Source organism: Melospiza georgiana, chromosome 1 (genome assembly GCF_028018845.1).
Source record: "Melospiza georgiana isolate bMelGeo1 chromosome 1, bMelGeo1.pri, whole genome shotgun sequence".
In the NCBI taxonomy this organism is placed as follows: domain Eukaryota; kingdom Metazoa; phylum Chordata; class Aves; order Passeriformes; family Passerellidae; genus Melospiza; species Melospiza georgiana.
The window spans coordinates 13,833,393-13,850,858 of record NC_080430.1 but is presented as its reverse complement, the minus strand read 5'-3'; the positions used below and the strand labels follow the sequence as shown (position 1 = coordinate 13,850,858).

The window sequence follows — 17,466 nt, the reverse complement described above, 5'->3', positions numbered from 1 at the left end:
GATAAGAGGTTTGTAATATCAGTTGACTTTCAGTTTTAGGTGATAATTTTTATGTATGATTTTGACACTGTATCTTGGTAGCTTGGTGATTTGGTTGCCATGTGAATACAAATCTGCAGGGGAAAAATTGAAAGCCTGTTATCAAATATCCTCCTCAGAAAATACTACAAGTTATATTTTTTGCATCTTAAGAAAGCAGCTCCTGTCCCTGAAGTCAGAAATGTACCTTTGCAAGTGTAGTATAATACCCTTGCACTAAATTTTCCGAGAAGCCAGGGTTGATATTTTTCTCTTTGTATTTCACGGATTACCTACTTACTTTAACTTTGGGTCACACAGCTCAGTAGGGAAGCCAAGAAAAGAAGAGAGCCTGGAAAGATGCTATTTTCACTGGCACTTGTAAAAATCATTTCTGTAAGGGAATGAGGAAGGGTAAACTCGTCCTACCCTGCTGGGCTGGTGAGAGCTCCTCAGAGCTTCAATCAATATCATAAGATGCCTTTTTCCAGATGTAGAGTTGAGCTGCAGCTCAGGCTCCTGTGCCCTGGTTTGCAGAATATAATGACTCTTAAGTCATGCATTTTCTTACTGATTTGTATGGCAATAATGTCTGTGTTTTGAGGAATGGCGAAATGCATGGACCTTGGTGCAAAGCTGCAGGTAATGCTTCAATCTAAGATTCAAACTCATAATGTCAGCTGTGAAATGATGATGATTATGCTGCTGAGCTTGTATTGATCTGTGTCTTTAAGTAAAATTGCTTCACTTTGCTGTAGGTTAACCCAGCACTTCTGCTGACTGGTATTGTGTGTTTGGCTCAGTGACAAAAATCCCCTACCAGCTGCTAACCAACCTCTAGGTTAAATTTGTGGCAAGAGCAGCTGGGTTCTCAGCCAGCCTCTCTTGGGGCATGGACGGCTTGGTGTCTCTTGGTGGGAGAGCATGGTAATACTGTTTCAAACAAGTGATGTAATTTGGTGTGGCATCAGCTGGTGTAATTTGTTTAGGTCTGTAATGATACTGTGTTTAAAAGATTTTTACATTTGTCAAGTAAAGTTGGTATCATAATGGGTGGTGACTGAATCATAATTTTTTTTTCTGATACATGTATGTGAAGAAAAATAACTTGGTATTTTTTAATTAATAATTTTTAAAAGTCTTTCACAATGCTTTATGTTCCCTTCTGTCTGCCTTTGAATGTGATAGGGCAGAATAAATTAATTTTGAATTGGTGGATAACTTAAGTAGAAGTTTGTTAGGGAGAAACACTAAGCACTATAAATGCTAACAAGGACATTAGGGAAATGCATAAATTTCAGTTCAGGGTTAATAGGACATGGCTTAGTTACTTTCATTGCTACATTTGCTTAAGGGGAGCACAAGTGATGTTTATCAACACCTTAACTATTGCACAAAGCAGGCAATAGTTAAGGTGTTGATAAATCCTGCTAGAGACAGGTGATGTAGCAGTTCAGGTGGTGACGTTCTGCTGCTTTATGTAGAAATGCACTTGGAGACCCCAGCCTGTATTCCTGAAGTGGGCACAGTGATAGGATCACCTCCAGTGTGCTCTAGCTGGCATTTAATCAAGGAAGGTTAGTAAGAGAGAAGGTGGAACTGGCAACTTGGGTACTGTGTTCTCAAGTGCCCGCAAGTGTGGTATAGTAACAAAATGAACAGATTCAGTGAGAAAATGAGCAGTGATGGGCAACGTGTGCAGCAAAAGCCCAGGAGTGCAAAGCAAGATGCTTTAAAATGGGCACTGGAGTTTCTCTCCCCAGCCTACATTACTTGAAGGCAGCTATATCATATATGATTATTGGGGGGAAAAAAGGTTTTGTGGAAGTGTTCTTATCTATATTACTTGTAATATTTAGAGTGGACCATGCTTCTGAAAAAATGAGAGCAAGCCTTACCCTGTGTTTGTATTCCAACAGCAGAGCTGGAATGCCACACACATTCCTTGCCTGTTGGTGAGAAGTGTTCAGAGCAGTTTTGCTTGGCTTCAGCCGTGTGTCTGTGGCCATGTGCTCACCCACGTGAACTGAGGCAGGTGGCTGTGTGAGTTCTGGGACCTTTGAGGGAGGCTGCTGCATCTGCTGGGTCTGGCTCAGGCCACCCCTGTCTGCTGGGCTGAAACCTGCTCAGTGCCAAGGAGTCAGAAGCTATGGGAGCTCTTGTGTGTGATGAACTCGCAGGACTCCACTTCTGTCCCAGTGCAAGCTTTTCATTCCCAAAGTCATGTTACGCAACCTCAGTATGATGAAAATGGTGTTTCAGAGTGAATTTTTGTCCATGAAAGCCTGTGATGTCCTAGGGAGTGTTCTTCCTCAGCTCTGGAGTCAGTTTGTGTGTATTTCAGCATGTCTGCTCGACATCCCTGCATATCCTGCATATAAACAAGATTTGGGCCCAGTTGTGATTCTTGGGCTAGGTTCTGTTGAACTCTTCCTTAAAAAAAAACCAAAAAACCAAAAAAAACCAACAAACCCAAAAATTAATTATTTTTACAAGACTAGTGGGAGGTTCTCTGTGAGGACAGTGTTCAATTAAAGGGTTATCAGTGTCCTTTACCCTGTAATATGCCTTGGGCCTGCTGTCAGGAGGAAAGGGGGACATGCTCACACATGTGATTGTCACTGTTCTTATTAATTTTAACAGGAAACTGAAAATCTTAAAGGTGCCATATTTGAGAAGTTGTTTCACTTTGCTGGCCTTAGGTTTTTAGTCAGATAAGCAAAGGGAAAGTGACATTCTTGTATGTCAAGATTTTTTGATCTAAAGAAGTGGCTTTTAGAATAGACATTGTTCTACATTCCATTATTGTATTTTATTTTTCTTACACTTCAGATGTTTTAGGGTAATGTAAAATGAATCATGCTTCATGACATTGAGGTGCTGGAGTGTGTCCAAAGGGCAGTGAATCTTCTGAAAGGACTAGAGTACAAGTGTTGGGAGAAAGGGGCTGAGGGAGCTGGAGGTGTTTGTCCTGGAGGAAAGGAGGCTCAGGGGAAGATTCTCATTGCCCTCTACAACTGCCTGAGAGGAGGCTGTAGCCAGGTGGGAATTGGCCTCTTCTCCAAGGCAGCCAGTGATAGGACAAGAAGAAATGGCCTCAAGTTGCACCAGGGGAGGTTTAGATTGGGTATTAAAAATCAGTTCTTTACTGGGAGGGTTGTCAGGCATTGGCACAGGCTGCCCAGGGAAGTGGTTGTGTCACTATAGAATCACAGAATATTGAGAGGTGGAAACGACCCTAAAGATGATCCAAAAGCAGCCCTCTGCTATGAGCAAGGACATCTTCCACTGGAGCGGTTTGCTCAAGTCCTTACCCGGCCTGGCCTTCAGCACTGCCAGGGCTGGGGCATGGCCATCCTCCCTGGGAAATCACAGTCAGGTGCTCCTTGGAGCTGTAGACTTGAAGACAAGGTAACCTGTTAGCCTGACTCCAGCCTGCTTCATGTCCTCAGTTATCTCCATGTGTAGGTCCTAGAAGGAAATGACCCTCACTGGGATAGGTCTTTAATTTCTGCGGTGTGCACACCTTGAAACATGTTCCAAAGATTGGAACAGTGCAAAAGGAAAAACTTGCAAGTTTTGAGCATTTTTTCCCCCTTTCAATCCTTGGTTCTCTAGGGCTGCTTAAATATTTGCATTCCATTATTCATATAGCTTACTTTCTAAAATAATGGAATAAATTTCAGTGTTTAAGTAAGTCTGTTTTGACTATCAGTTCTTCTTTGGTATAATAAGAAGAAAAAAAGGACTGAGTAATGCACTTAAATTTCTCTTTTGCCTTTTCATTGCTAATTTCTACAGTTACCCAGTCTAAATTTTTCTTGACCAAATTTACTGCTAGGGTATTAGTACAGGCTGAAAGACTTAAAAAATTAACTTTAAAAGCATACATTGAAATCTTACAAAGCAGAAGCATATATTCTTCCAGCTGGTATTTGTGTTCTCATTAGTATTAATCTCAGAATACTTTTTACTTGGATTTTCTCTATGATTTTAACTTCAACAAGAATAGTATTTAATGTCTCCATCTTGAGGCATTGCTGTTCAAGAAATGTTTTTATGCTCTTTGGTCTTTGCTGTGGAACCTGGGTTACCTGAAGGTCATGCAGCTGTATTTGAAGCCCTGTCTTTGTAGGCTTCACTGAACTGTGTAGCCTGTCAGTGACAATACTGTCCTTGGAGGGATCTTAAAGATTGTGCTTGTGGCACTTGGGGACATGGCTGGGCCATCCAAGTGGTGGACTTGGCAGTGCTGGGTTGATAATCTTGAAAGTTTTTTCCAACCTAAGTAATTCTATGATTCAATGATTCTGTGTTGGACTCAAAAGCCAGAGGAACAGTATTTGAGTATGATGGAAATACATGTATGCAGAGTCATGTGTGTTGTGTGAAGCACTTTCTACAGTGGACAGTTGCATTTAAATAAGGGAAATGCTCTGGATTTAATAATAGCACAGAATTGTTGCTCTCGTCAGTTCATGCTGAATTCTGCATATAATGGGGAGAAATAGTTTTTCCTCTCTCTTTTCCTGTGGGGAAGGGAATGAAGAAGTGTTTGCATTAGTAATTTTTTTTCTTATCTTCTTGTATCTTACATACCAATAAAACTTTTTAAACTAATTTTGGTTACAGTTAAAAAAAACTAATAAGTGCAGTACTGAAATGTCTGGAAAAACTTCCATGAGATGAGCTTGAGAGGGAAAAGATGTATTTATTACTATCTTTCATGTTCTAAATGCAAGGAGACATTAAACAAGAGACTTATGAATCATGTAATGTCAGATCATTTAATTTGCTCTTGAAATGTGTCTAGTTAGTTTGGAGAGACTGCTGTGTAAGGGAAAGCAAATCCTGATAAGTGATACAAAACTAACAATTCTGGATACAAACCTTGTATTTCACTCTGTGGAAAGTTATATCTGTGATTTGCTTCTAGAAGAGAAAATAAATATAGCTGTGCCCAAAAGAACTGCTCTGGGCTGTCACTTGGCTGACTGGTCAGGCATAACTGTACAGGAATGAGCATTATTTGCCACAGAGGGTTTCTTTTATTGACGAACTCTCTCAGCCTCCCTTGAAAGCTGAGATCAGAGCAGAGCCTGGAACAGAGTCACCATGTAATTGGAACTTGCTGAGAAATGTCGTGCCCCTCGTTTGCTTGGAATGGTAGGCTGAGAATGCCATAGCTCCAGGGTAGCAAAGATCACATCCAAGTTTTTCCAGCAATCTAGCCAAATCTGAAGGAGTTTATGCTTCCAGCCAATTGGCTCTTGAAAGCCTTCCAAATTCCAACTTTCTTTTCTTTTAATTATTCTCGTTAAAGTCTACTGGAACACGATCACAAACATTTGTTCTTGCAGGAATACTGCATGCAGCTGAGAGGCATCTTCATTTGTGGTGGGTTAGTTGCTGCTTAGATTAGATTTGAAGTATTGTAAAAAGTTGCTGCTGGATCTTGTAGTCTGATAGTGCTGAATCTTTATGCTGTGATTGTGTGGTGTTTGAATGACATGAGCTGAAATTTGTAGTAATGGATCTCACATCTTGGAAGCTTTAGTGTAAAAACAGGTGCAGTTACAGTGAAATCAGCCTATACAATTCAGTCTTGTTTTGGCTTGAAAGTTTTGAAAACCTCTGAACAGAAAGCACCCCAGTGCTTTATTTATTTATCCTAGTGTATTATTTTAGTCGCAGTGTTTTATGCATCCCACATTTTGGAGACATTGATGTACAGAAATCTCAAATGGAAACTTTACTGCTAGATTTAGTCATAGGGCTTTCCAAATGTAAAGTTTTATCATACCTCTTTTGCCTAAATTATGGTGCTTTAAAATAAAGTCAAAGAATATGGATAATAATGGTGAGAGATAGAAACAAGATTGAAAAAGGCTTTGCTCTCTATTTTAGTCTTTGTTTTTAGTCTTCATTTGACTAGAGACAGATGAGGGGCATCCTCTTAGCTGAGGTGTCCTTTTAACTCTCACCAGCTCCTCAGGGAGTGCTAATAACATAATAATGTTTAAGGGTGTATTTTCATTATTGTACTCATGGCTAATTGCTGTTAATTGAGGAGAGCAGCCCACTAGAGTTAGAAAGTAGCAGAAAGGAAAAAGGTGTAATGAGACTTTGGGAATTTATTTCAGCATTTTTTTCTAGGTTCAGTGTTGGGAAGCTTATCTCCCTATCTGTGCTTGTAGAATACAGATTTGTTTCTCTTCCCACAGATGGCATCAGCTCATTCCTATGGGCTGGTACAGTGAGGGCAGGAGCACCAAGCTCCCTCTCTCTGCCAGCTGGACAAATTACCCCTCAGGTGCTGCTGGTGCAGAGGTGGGCCATGGGCCCACCTGGGGAGTCAGAGCCGTGCTGGTGCCCACCCACGTCAGGGCACATGGGAAGCTCTGCCTTGGACATCCCTGTGAACATCCTCCCCTTAGCTCAGGTCACCTGTGCTTCCCTTTCCCTTTGCCTCTGTGGTGATTGTTTCTCTCCTCTTCTGACACGCTTCCTTCCTGAAAGAGTGTAGGGCTTAGATGTTACTCATGGATTGCATTCTTGTAATTGCTCAGTAAGAACCCTTGTGGTGTTTTTGTTGTTTTCCACCCACTGCAAGCAGTCACTGTAGTGTCAGGCTGTGGGTGGAGAAAAGATGGCAAAGAAATAAAGTAATTTGTGTAGTGCCTGGTCAGCTCAATTTCCTGTGCAGTATGCCCTGGACAGGTTTGTTCTTACCTTAAGTGCCTTTAAATAATTTTAAAAAATGAAGCATATGATAAGCCATTAATATGGGACGCTATTTATTTCCCAAATGGTAATGGTGGCTGTGCAGTGGCAGTGATAGGCTCTGGTGCCAGGGGCAAAGGGAAGGAAGGAGAGGATTTCACCAGGTTATTTCAGAATTGAGTAAGACTAAAACCAGTGGTTTGCTCAGCTTAGACTTTATTCTGTTATCAAATCACCATCAGAGCTGATGGTGGTGCAGACTTACCTGACTTTCATTGTTCAAAAGGAAGGAAATAACATCTTGTTTTTCTAACAGAATAAACACATTTTCAGACCTGCTCCCTGTGCTGCAGCCCACGTGCACTGTTAGAAAAGCAGTGACTGTGTTGGTTTTTCCTGTTTGTGTCATGCAGAAGCTTTGATGTGTATTGCTGTGAAGTTAGTTGCTACAGCACCCATCCTTCATTCTCTTGTCGTGCCCTCTCCTATCACGGTAAGATTCATGAGATGAAGAAGCAGTTGGGTGTTTTGTTAAAGTTTTGCCACAAAAGATTTAGTCTCATCCTTTACTGTTTTTTTTATCTTGTATAATATATTCTAACCACACGTTTGAAGATGTACCTTTTTCTGAAGAATTGCAGCAGAGCTTGGTGCAGTTTTAGAGAGTTTACAGATGTGCCACTGGGATTTGCTGAGCTTTTGTGCTTAATAATTTAAATATTGCTATTTCTGAAGATTTTATAGACCTTAGCCTTGAGGCCCCTGGGATCATCTGATCTGACCTGCATATGAATCATAAGCAAGTAACTTGCATAAGTTATTCTTAAATTGAGCCCAAATACTCATTCTGGACTAAAGCCCAAAGATGTTTGGCTAGGGCAATCTTCTCAAAAAGGAAAACATCAAGATAAATTGAGTGCATGTTCCTTGGGTGTGGAGCTTCACTGCCTAATTGTCCTCCCTTTTTTATCATCCAAGGTCCTAATTAAAATCTTTCTTTTGGCTTTCATTTTCCACTGTTTTTGTTATGTTGTGTGCTAGATTGGAGAGAGCTTTCAGTAGTTATCAAGTTTTATGTGAAAAGCAGACACCTCATAGTTTTCCTTTTCCTTCAGCTACAGTATCAAGACTCTTAATTGAAGGAATTTTCAGCAGTCTGTCACTCTTGTAGCTCACCTCTACATTCATCTAAATTTTTTTCTTACTCTTTGCTCTGCTCTTTCTGCTTTAAAAAGTGGAAGCTGAGGCTGTGTTCAGTTCTTTTTTTTTTTTTTTTTTTTTTTTTTTTTTTTTTTTTTTTTTTTTTTTTTTTTTTTTTCTCCTCAGTAATGCATTTTAAGATCTTGTTTTTAGATTTAAAATCTTGCCTGGGCTTTAGCCCAAGTCTGAAGCCAAACTGTTTTACAGTTCTCTTTATGGCCATATTTGAATGCAGCTGCTGTTGCTTAAGGAATTAAGCTTCTCATAGTGTACAGGGTGAATCTTGTTGCGTTCTTCTGGTGGTGTCTGTTTAGTATAGTTATGTACTAAATTAAGTTATATGCACAATCTATTCTTTTTTTCCTCAGAGTGATTTTATTTTGATGTGATGCATCAAAATGGCCAGTTATAAAAGTTGTTACTATGGCTGCTGCTAAGCAAATAAGAGAATGCAGTCTTAAGTATATTTGCCTGCATTTGTAGCTGTTTTTGTCCAAATCCTCCAAAATTGTGAGTTCTGTTAGACACATGATCTCTTATTTGAAGTGTGCATGAGTCTGACTTTGCCTTGGCTAACCAAAAATTAGGTTTCATTTAAATATGCAGCTATCAACTAATCTATAGATATAGATATGTGCCTATGTATATGTATTTAAAGACACAAACCTTTGGTTCCTAATCTTTAGAAGACAAAAGCCCTGAAATTTTCATGGGGTACCAGACTGTTGAGGTGTTTACCGGATGTGGATTATATTTTGCCTAATTTAACAGTTTTTTTCATTTAGTGATGAAAAAAAAACCCTAAAACTTGGAAACGATAGAAAAACATTCTAATTCTGTTGAACAGAAAAGAAAGCTACAGTGAAAGATTTGGACTAGCCATGAGACCATGGTTTTTTCTTTTTTGCAATGCTGGATAACTGTTGGAAGAAGTACCCACTGTTATTCTTTCATTTGAAGGCTGTGATGAGTTGCAGAGCAGGCTGATAGTAATGAAGAACATTTTTGTGCAGTTTTTGAGACTTAAAATTCTGGCTCTCATTTTCCTTTCTTCTGAATAACAGATTATTGCTTGTATGAGTTTAAATCTCTTTTTTTATCTTTGACCGTTTCAAAACAAATGGGCAAACCTTTCCTATTATGACTGGTTTTCATGGTACTTTTCAAATACTAGAGAAAGAACTAGTAATAACTAAATAACTAAAGAAAGAACTAGTAATAACACAAAAGCAGTATGAGTAATCTATTTTCTTTAGGAAGGAGTTAACCTTTTTATGGATAATGCCCTTTGTGATGAGTTACTGGCTTTAGATATTTGTGTATCATTTGATCTTTGTTCTGTAATGTGTTTTGTAGTGACAAATCTGTCAGAATTTGTTGTCACATTCAAAAAGAAAATTGTTTTAAATGTGTACAATGAATTAAGACCTGTAAGAACCACCAGAGACTGAAATCTTTCATGTTGTGAATCCATTCTAATGCTCCAGGGTGCCAGCAGTGGTGCTCTGGAGTGGTGTGGTGCCACAAGTGGGATGCTTGCGTTTGCCTGACCCTTTTTCCTGGAGGAAAAGGGATTGGCCCAGTTGCAGGTGCACACCAAGCAGTGCCTCTGCCTGCAATCCCTGTGCTGTTCCTCAGAGGGGTGTGGGGAGCCAGCCTCTCTCAGCAGCACCTGTCCCTTCTGCCACGCTGTGCTGGTAAATCAGGCTTTGCCTTTGCCCATTGCAGTGTTCTCCTGCTCTGAGTTCTGTGCAGGCAGTTTGGGAAGGACAGATGGATGTGTCTGGTCGTTGCTGTTGCTGGGGAGGATGTGAGAGAAGGGCTGTGGAGAGAGGAGGATGTGTGCTGCTCTGTGGGGCTCAGTGGTGGGAAGGAGCCACAGTTGCTCCCTGGCTGTGGACCATTGGCTCTGCCAAGACAATTAAAAATCCCTGGACTGTTCTCTGCAGCTGCTGAGATGGGGTTTTGCTGGCCTTCTTTCAGCTCCTGTCAGAAGAGTAACAGTTTATCTAAGAGACAGTGCTTTTTGGTAGTTCATGCATTTTCCAGACAGACTTTTAAGTCCTCTGTTGGTTTACTGCTTCTGCAAAATAGCACCTTGTAACACAGGCGTTTTTGGGAGATGCTACTTGACTGTAAGATGTGGCAATTGGTTTTTCTATCTTTTCAGACCTGCAAACAAACTGTGAGCCTGTAGCAGGTTGTTATTTTTGCTCAAGCAGATGATTTTCTAGGCTTGAAGGAAAGAAGTGTTTTTTCTGTGTTTTGCAAGCTGGATTCAGTTTTGTGTTCCTGAACCTATTTTATTGACTGAATTTGCACTTCTGTACTTTGAAATGGTTGCAGAAAAAAATATCTGTAGTGTTTTAAAAAAGCAAGAACTTTTTTTTTTTCTGGTGATGTATTGTGCTGATAAAAGATGAAGAGGTTGACAAAAGATAATATTGCATTTTTGCTATTTTGCATTTTTAAGTGCTGATTACTCTTCATGTAAGGAGAAGCATCTTGGATTCAGCTTAACAGAAAAACCAACCTGAAACGGAACACAGTCTATACCAGCATTGTCTATGTCAATGGATGGTTATTTTTTTCTTCTATATGTCTAAATAAGATGCATAGAGTAACATGAAAACATTCTAGCTCATAGTCCCTTGAAGTCAGAACTCCTCACATAAGATGACATTCTTAGGATATTCTCCAAACTTGTCTGATTTCTGGGACAATCAAAATAGCTTTCCCTTGAAATCCCTAGATTCCCTTTCCTTTGTGGCATGGATGATAATGATAATAGAGAAGAAGATGAGAAGACCATTTGCAGCTGAGAAGTTGCACTTGTGCATTCTCAGGTCTTCCTTGTAGAAAGATCAAATATTTTCCAGAAGTTGTGCTCAGGTTTCCAGCAGCATGTCAGGCTGCTGATCTCATGGGCTACAGAGTGCAGGGAGGTGAAAAGGAAACCAAGAGAGCATAAAATGGAAAAATACAAATAGAAGGCACATTTGTAAAGAGGTGTGGTAAGGAGAAAAATGCAGGCAAGTGGAAGACCTGGTAAATTATTAAATAGAAGGGCAAGGAGAGCAGGGAAAGGGAAAGCTACAGGGAAAGCTGTAGACAGAAGAACTTGACCCTGGGGCAAAATGACTTTGTTTTCTTTTCCTGAGACCTGGGGCTTAATTTCCAGTTTTACTGAGTTTTCACAAGGATATGAAAGGGGAATGAGAGCTGGGATAATCACAGAAGATAAAAATATCAGTACTCCTATGTAATATCACATAAATGCCTGCTTAAAATACAAGAGAATGTACATTTGGAGATAGAATGTAAGAGAGCTGAGGTTGAGAAAGCCACCCTGGGAGAGCAAGGAAATGCTAAAAAAATATGTACTATTTTAGTAACATGTTTTCCAGTGGATACAGGCCTGTAAGCTTTAGCAAATGGGTAGTAGAGTGCAATTTGGGGACAAATAAATTCAATGGATTTTAAAGTTGGTAAGGAAAATAATTCATAGGAGTTTGTATTATGTATGATAGATTTGAATTTGTAACTGGTAAATATCTTCTAGGACTGGTTGGGTTTTTTGGGGGTTTTTGAGATCTTTATTGTAGTTGTGGGGGTTTTTTGTTTCTTTTTTACAAATTGTTACAGCAAAGAGTGTTAATCTGTGGAAGTGCCATGTTTTTCTAATCTTGATCACATAAAACACTGTAGCCTAGAGTTTACTTGTTTACATTGAGTATCAATAACTACTTTTTTAAATCATGTCTAATCTTGGAAACCTGTCTATATGTAGAGGGTTGTGCATTTGTTTGTAATATTTAATTCTTCAATAAGTGCATACAACAAGCTGTTTTCCTGTGCCAAGCTGTGGCTTTGGGGCATGGTGGGAAGAAAGGGATAGTAAATGGGAAATTCCTGACTTCTTGTATACCAGCTTCTCAAGCTGCTTTATCTGTTTTAATCCAAAAGCAGCCCTTAGAACTGAAGTCTAATCCCAAAGCTGTGTTGATGCAAATGATTTGTGTGCCAAAAAGAGCCACTTGTGCAAAGAAGGATAAAAAAGTGGGCCTCAAGATGGATTCTGTTTTACAGTAGCTGCTTAAGTATGTAAACTTGGTCTTACTAAAAAGAATGAGAAAATCTGTCTGCCATTGAATAATCATAAATAGTTTTTGTGCTGTGCTTTCTTTCCAGATTTGAACATGGAATTCAACCCATCAGATCATCCACGGGCCAGTACGATATTTCTCAGTAAATCACAAACAGATGGTAGGTTACTGAATTTATTACAGTAGTTATCTCTAAACCCTCTGTTAGAATGCATGTGATAGTCCTTTAATATGCAATGGCCCCCTCTCCCCCAAAAAGAGGCATTTAGAGGCATCATGTTAGAGTTTTAAGTCACACCTTTAGTGAATTGTCTTGTCAGATCGGTAGTACAAATATGGATGGAGCTCAATATAATTATATTTTAAGAAATATTTTCTCTAAATTGAAAATATTTTGTCTGTTTTAAATTTTTTAGCACTCTGAACATTAGGCTTCTGAAAAAGGTGTAGAAAATATTTTTTTAAAAAAATGCTAGCTTATATTAGCTAAAAAGACATTCTGGGGTTTCTCTGATATAGATTATATTGTAAATAAGTTCAGTACTAGATTTTCTTAACAAAATAATTCCCATCCTACCCCATCATTCCTTTTGCTTCTCTTGCTATGGATTTTATATAATCATGTTTTTCTGGAGTTTAGTTGATTTTTTTTATACATAGACAAAATGATCTCTAAAATTAATATTTGTTAAACAAGCCTCCTGATAGAGGTAGTAGAATAGAAGCCATTTACTGTGGCTCTTTTGTTCCCTGTTGGACGTGTATGATATGTTGGTTTAGAAATAATTGAATAATGGATACAAAACACATTATTTTCTAGCAGGACTTTCAAAGCAGTTCCTGCATTTTAATTCTGACTGTTCAGCATGAATTCTTTGTCCTCCTTTCTGCTGCCTATAAATGCTGCTTTTGATTTACATAGTAAATTGCAGTGTCAAACACATCACTTGAAAAATAATGTAGTTTTCACTTACTGTATATTTTTTGCTAGTTTTTGAGCATGACTAGAACAAAGAGGATATACATTTAGACCCTAATTGAAGAGTTGATTATGTGAGTACCTCCTTTGACCTTGAGACTCTCCTTCTGAATTCAGCCCTGATTGTTTCAATGCCTCATTATTTGGGTTTGGATGCCATTTACCATACTAATCTGGTTTGGTAGTCTGGCAAATGAATATGGCAATATTTCTATAGTTGTACTATGAGGATTGATGTCTGTTTTATAGTGAATTTGCTGTGTTTTGAAACTGTCTAATCCCATATGGATGCTACTTGTTTCTTGTTACAGCTTGTTGAAAGAAAGGACAAAATAGACCCAAGTTCAACAACTAAGTTTTTTGACCAGACTGGATGATTATTCTTACTTGTAATAGGAGCAGTTAATTTATGGCAATATCAAGCTAATTTTAAGCATTTTACAAAAATCTTTACACCTATGTTAGTGTTGGTCTATGAAGCTTTGTTCTAGTTTAAGTAATGTGAAGAACATGTTTTTGAGTAAGGGCAATGAATTCAGTGAAACATTATAGAGGTGTTATCAATGGGAGTGTAAGATCAGTTCAGCTGTCCTTGATACCTTGGAAAAAATACAGAGCCTATTTGTTTGTATAAAAATAAAAGGATTCTACAAACATTTATCTCTTGATGTGTTGCCAAGAGCCATTGTGTTCTGGTGGGACAGCTCCCAGTACTAAGGATTTTGCTTGGCTGTACTTTGGGCTCCTTGTTGAACCAAGTGAGGTGTAGGAGTTAGCACACTGTTCAAGGGTGCTGCCTAACCAAAATGCAATAAAGTGCTTGTTAAGAGGAAAATAGAGGGATTTTTCAGGACAGGTAGTGTTGTAATCTGACAGGTTAGGTTACTGTGCAATCTAGGGGACCCCCAAGACTACTTCAGATTATGTAGAAGAGGAGAGCTGAGCTAGCTGTGTTGAAAACACCTAACTTGGGCAAATAAATGCTCCATTACTTGAATAGTATTGGGCTGGAAAACCTTCCTGTTGACTGTAAGCTAAAATATTTCTATAGATAAGACCCATGGACATTTAAAATGCACATTTTACCATACACAGAGTCAAGTGACGTCAGGATTCAGGGTTTCATCCAGGCTCTGGCTGTGAGTGTACATCTCATGGTTTTACAAAGGGAAATGGCCAAGTCCATCACTAGGTGCTAGAGTGACTTGCCAGTTACCTTAGGCAATTCCATGTTTGGCTCTCTGGTAGCCCTGTGCTCTTTGGGCCTCACTGGTGGTGTTATAGCATTCCCTTGGCAAAGCTGTGCTTGACCTGCTTGTGATCAGCATGTGAGCAAAGAGCAACAAATAGAATGAGACAGGATGTGGCATCTGGTTTTATTAAGTGGTCTCTAATTGTCTTTGTTCTGTGAAGCCTGGATGCTGTGCTAAGCATGTAAGTTGTCCTGCCCCTCTTAGTCAGTAGTCTGAATGGATCTTTAATTACCTGAGCATTCAATGAATCTAGAGAAAAGTTAAAATGACAATAAGTATTAATTTGATTCCTAGCTAGATGAGCTTTTCTAAATGTTTCCATCACTCTTGGGGATTTTTAGGTATTGAATCATATGTGTGGAATTCTTCCTATTTAGGGAGCTGGTACAGAATCTTGCCTGTTATGTTTTTAACTTCTGTGAGTGCTTTATGCAAGATCTCCTTAATCTGCTGAGCTTGGCCAGTGAGCTGTGGGTGACTGTAAACCCATTATTTAGTGGGTTTTATTATTTAGTACTATTTAGTGTGTGGGGGTGAATAACCCAGGGTTCCCAAACAGCACTTCAACAATGGAACTACCTTTTCTTCATGCAAGAAGGCAGTGTTTGCTCCTCCAGGGTGCTGGTAATGGTGTTTCCTGTCAGTGGGCTCCAGCTGCACCCCTCTAAGATTGGGCTTTACACATTCAATGTACTGATTAAATTTTGCAGTATCAGTGCAAGAATGGGCTTCAGACAAAAAGATTTTCAAATTGTATTTATATAGGCAGGTAGAAGTGGAGTAAGCTGCTTTTGGTCTTTAGTGTTAGCTGGGACCAGTCTTCTCAATTAAAACAAAATTGGATGAGCTGCCAGTTATTGGGAATTCCACTTCCAAAACACAAGATGTTCCTATAATTGTAATCATGAAGAATTTTGATTTTGATCCTGATATGATTGACATTAAAATAAATTTATAGAAATGGCACTGTGAGAGTTCTTATTACAGCACAATGAAAAATACATATATACATACAAATACACACAGATGCCTCTGTGTATTTCCTCATTCCCTTTAAATTTCAGGGTAAATTCCTCCTATTGCAAAAGCTCAACAGTAAAAGTTGAAAGTTTCTGCAGCAACAGGAGTAGGTCATCAACTGCAGAATGAGGAAAACTGAGATAATTTGGCACCATCTCAGGCTCCACTTGAAGAGTATAACTTTGAAGTTTTATAATATTTAAAAAAAGTAGTAGTTGAATTGTTTAAACTGACTCCAAATCTGTTTGACTTCACGTCATCAAAACCCCATGCCTGAAACCCAAAATCCTGGAGTTGCAGTTAGGAGTTTATGCTGCAAAATGCTGGTTCATTCTAACACGATGGTTTGGCTTGCTGCAGACCACACTGATTTGTGTGAGCAGCAAAGCATTTTTTATCTGACTGAAGGCAAGTGATGGAATTACCTCTTTATAGTCATTTAGCCTTGTGCAATAGTTGGCTTCCCCTTGTTTAAAATGGGGGTTGTGATTATAAAAGAATGGTTGGGACAGAATGTGTTTCTGCTCTGCCTGGCTCCCCACTGGTACGTGTTCTGCAGAGAGCTGAGCCTTACCCTGTGGCAGAGTGAGCCAGAAGCACGGAAAGGAGCAGCTGCCTTTCTGGAATGCCTCACCTGAGAGGCTAACTGAATTTCTGCTGTATGGGGAGACAGGGAAAGGAGGTCAGCATGGTGCTTGCAAGATGTGCACAAGAAGTGCTTCAGAGGCAAAAGGGAGGGGTTTGTATAAATATTTTTACATATTCTTCTGGAGACTGGCAATAGCAAATGGGATTGAGCTGTGAGTGATGTTCTTGCTTTGGGTAGTAGAGGATTGTACCTTTATGGGGAATTGAGTAAGGGATACAAATACAGAAGAAAAAAATCTAAGGGGTATAAAGGTCATGAAAATGGAATTTGGAGTATATGTGCCAGCTGGCTTTGTAGGATTTGAAGAACTTAGAATGTGGTATAATTATTTGTGATTAAAACGGTTAAATACTTAACTGTGTTCAAAATTTCACTGTTAATAGGTATGAACTTTGAGTTAAGCACTATATTAGGTTTGCACACAGCTTATCAGAATTGTTTACTGCCTGTACATTGCAATATGTGATACTGGACAAATACTTTAGCTGTTCTTAGAATTACCTACCATCATTTTATGTTCCCCTGTAGATGTCTTATGTGTGGTGATAAATGCAGTGTGTGGAACTTAAGTGTAGTGCAGTGTTTTAGCAGGATTTCAAGCAGTTTAACAATTTACTAGATCATCAGAACTTTTTTGCTGTTCGTGTTTAATTCTATTTTTTATACAATGTCCATAATTGTGGATTTGAGCATATTCTAAGTGACATGGCTAACATCTGTCATGTGTGATTCTCCTTTCTGCTCCCTGGGAGGAAAATTATGTAAGGATTTTTCAAAGTTTTTTCTTATTTTGTTATTTTCATTTTATGTCTGCATTAAACACAATTATTTCACAGTATTCACACATACAGCCTTGTTTATGTGAGATTGCTTGCTTATAATAAATCACAGAAAATGGCTTCTCATCCAACAGGGAATGGACAGGATATCCCACCATTGTGAACACTCTTATTTTGCTAAGTGCATTGGTTTGCATAGCTTTCAAATCATGATGCACCAAAGTGCATTTAATCACCTACAGCATGAAACCATTATTATTTTAATCCTGCAGCTTGATTTATGTGTTACTTGCCTCCAGAGTTGTATCCTAAATGCTGTGGTATTTTCACTGGAACAGAGCTCCGCAGGCTCTCTATGTTAATTGGGGAAGTGCTTTAAAAAAATGAAATAGAGTATGTATAATCAGCTGTAATAAGCATTTTCCTGACAATTAAGACTTTATACATCTATCTCCTTTTTTGTTGCTGTTTACTTTCTGACTGTTTTGGCTAATTGTGGCTTTGACTTGCAACCATTGCTTGTGGTGACTGGTTCATACTCACCAAGGAAATAGATTTTCATTGTTACATCCAACATGAATAATAGCTTCAGGCTTGTGCCTGATCATTATTGGGGGCAGTGGTGTAATCCATACAGTTTTAAGGCTTCTCTGTGGGAGTTAGTGCCCAGTAAGCTGTGATGAGAATTTGCTAACTCCGTGGTGTGGCTGTTTAGGTGCTTTCATACCTGCAAAGTAGT

General features: G+C 39.0%; 1 protein-coding gene across 3 annotated transcripts in view; it reads left to right on the top strand.

The window, feature by feature from the left end:
- CCNY (cyclin Y) overlaps positions 1–17,466 on the top strand; it is a 120,014-nt gene that overhangs the window by 61,039 nt on the left and 41,509 nt on the right. For 2 of the 3 annotated variants that reach the window (XM_058023185.1, XM_058023205.1), the window contains one exon: positions 12,133–12,207. In XM_058023185.1, the coding sequence (XP_057879168.1) occupies positions 12,133–12,207 (75 nt within the window). The other variant, XM_058023196.1, reaches the window with a different exon arrangement.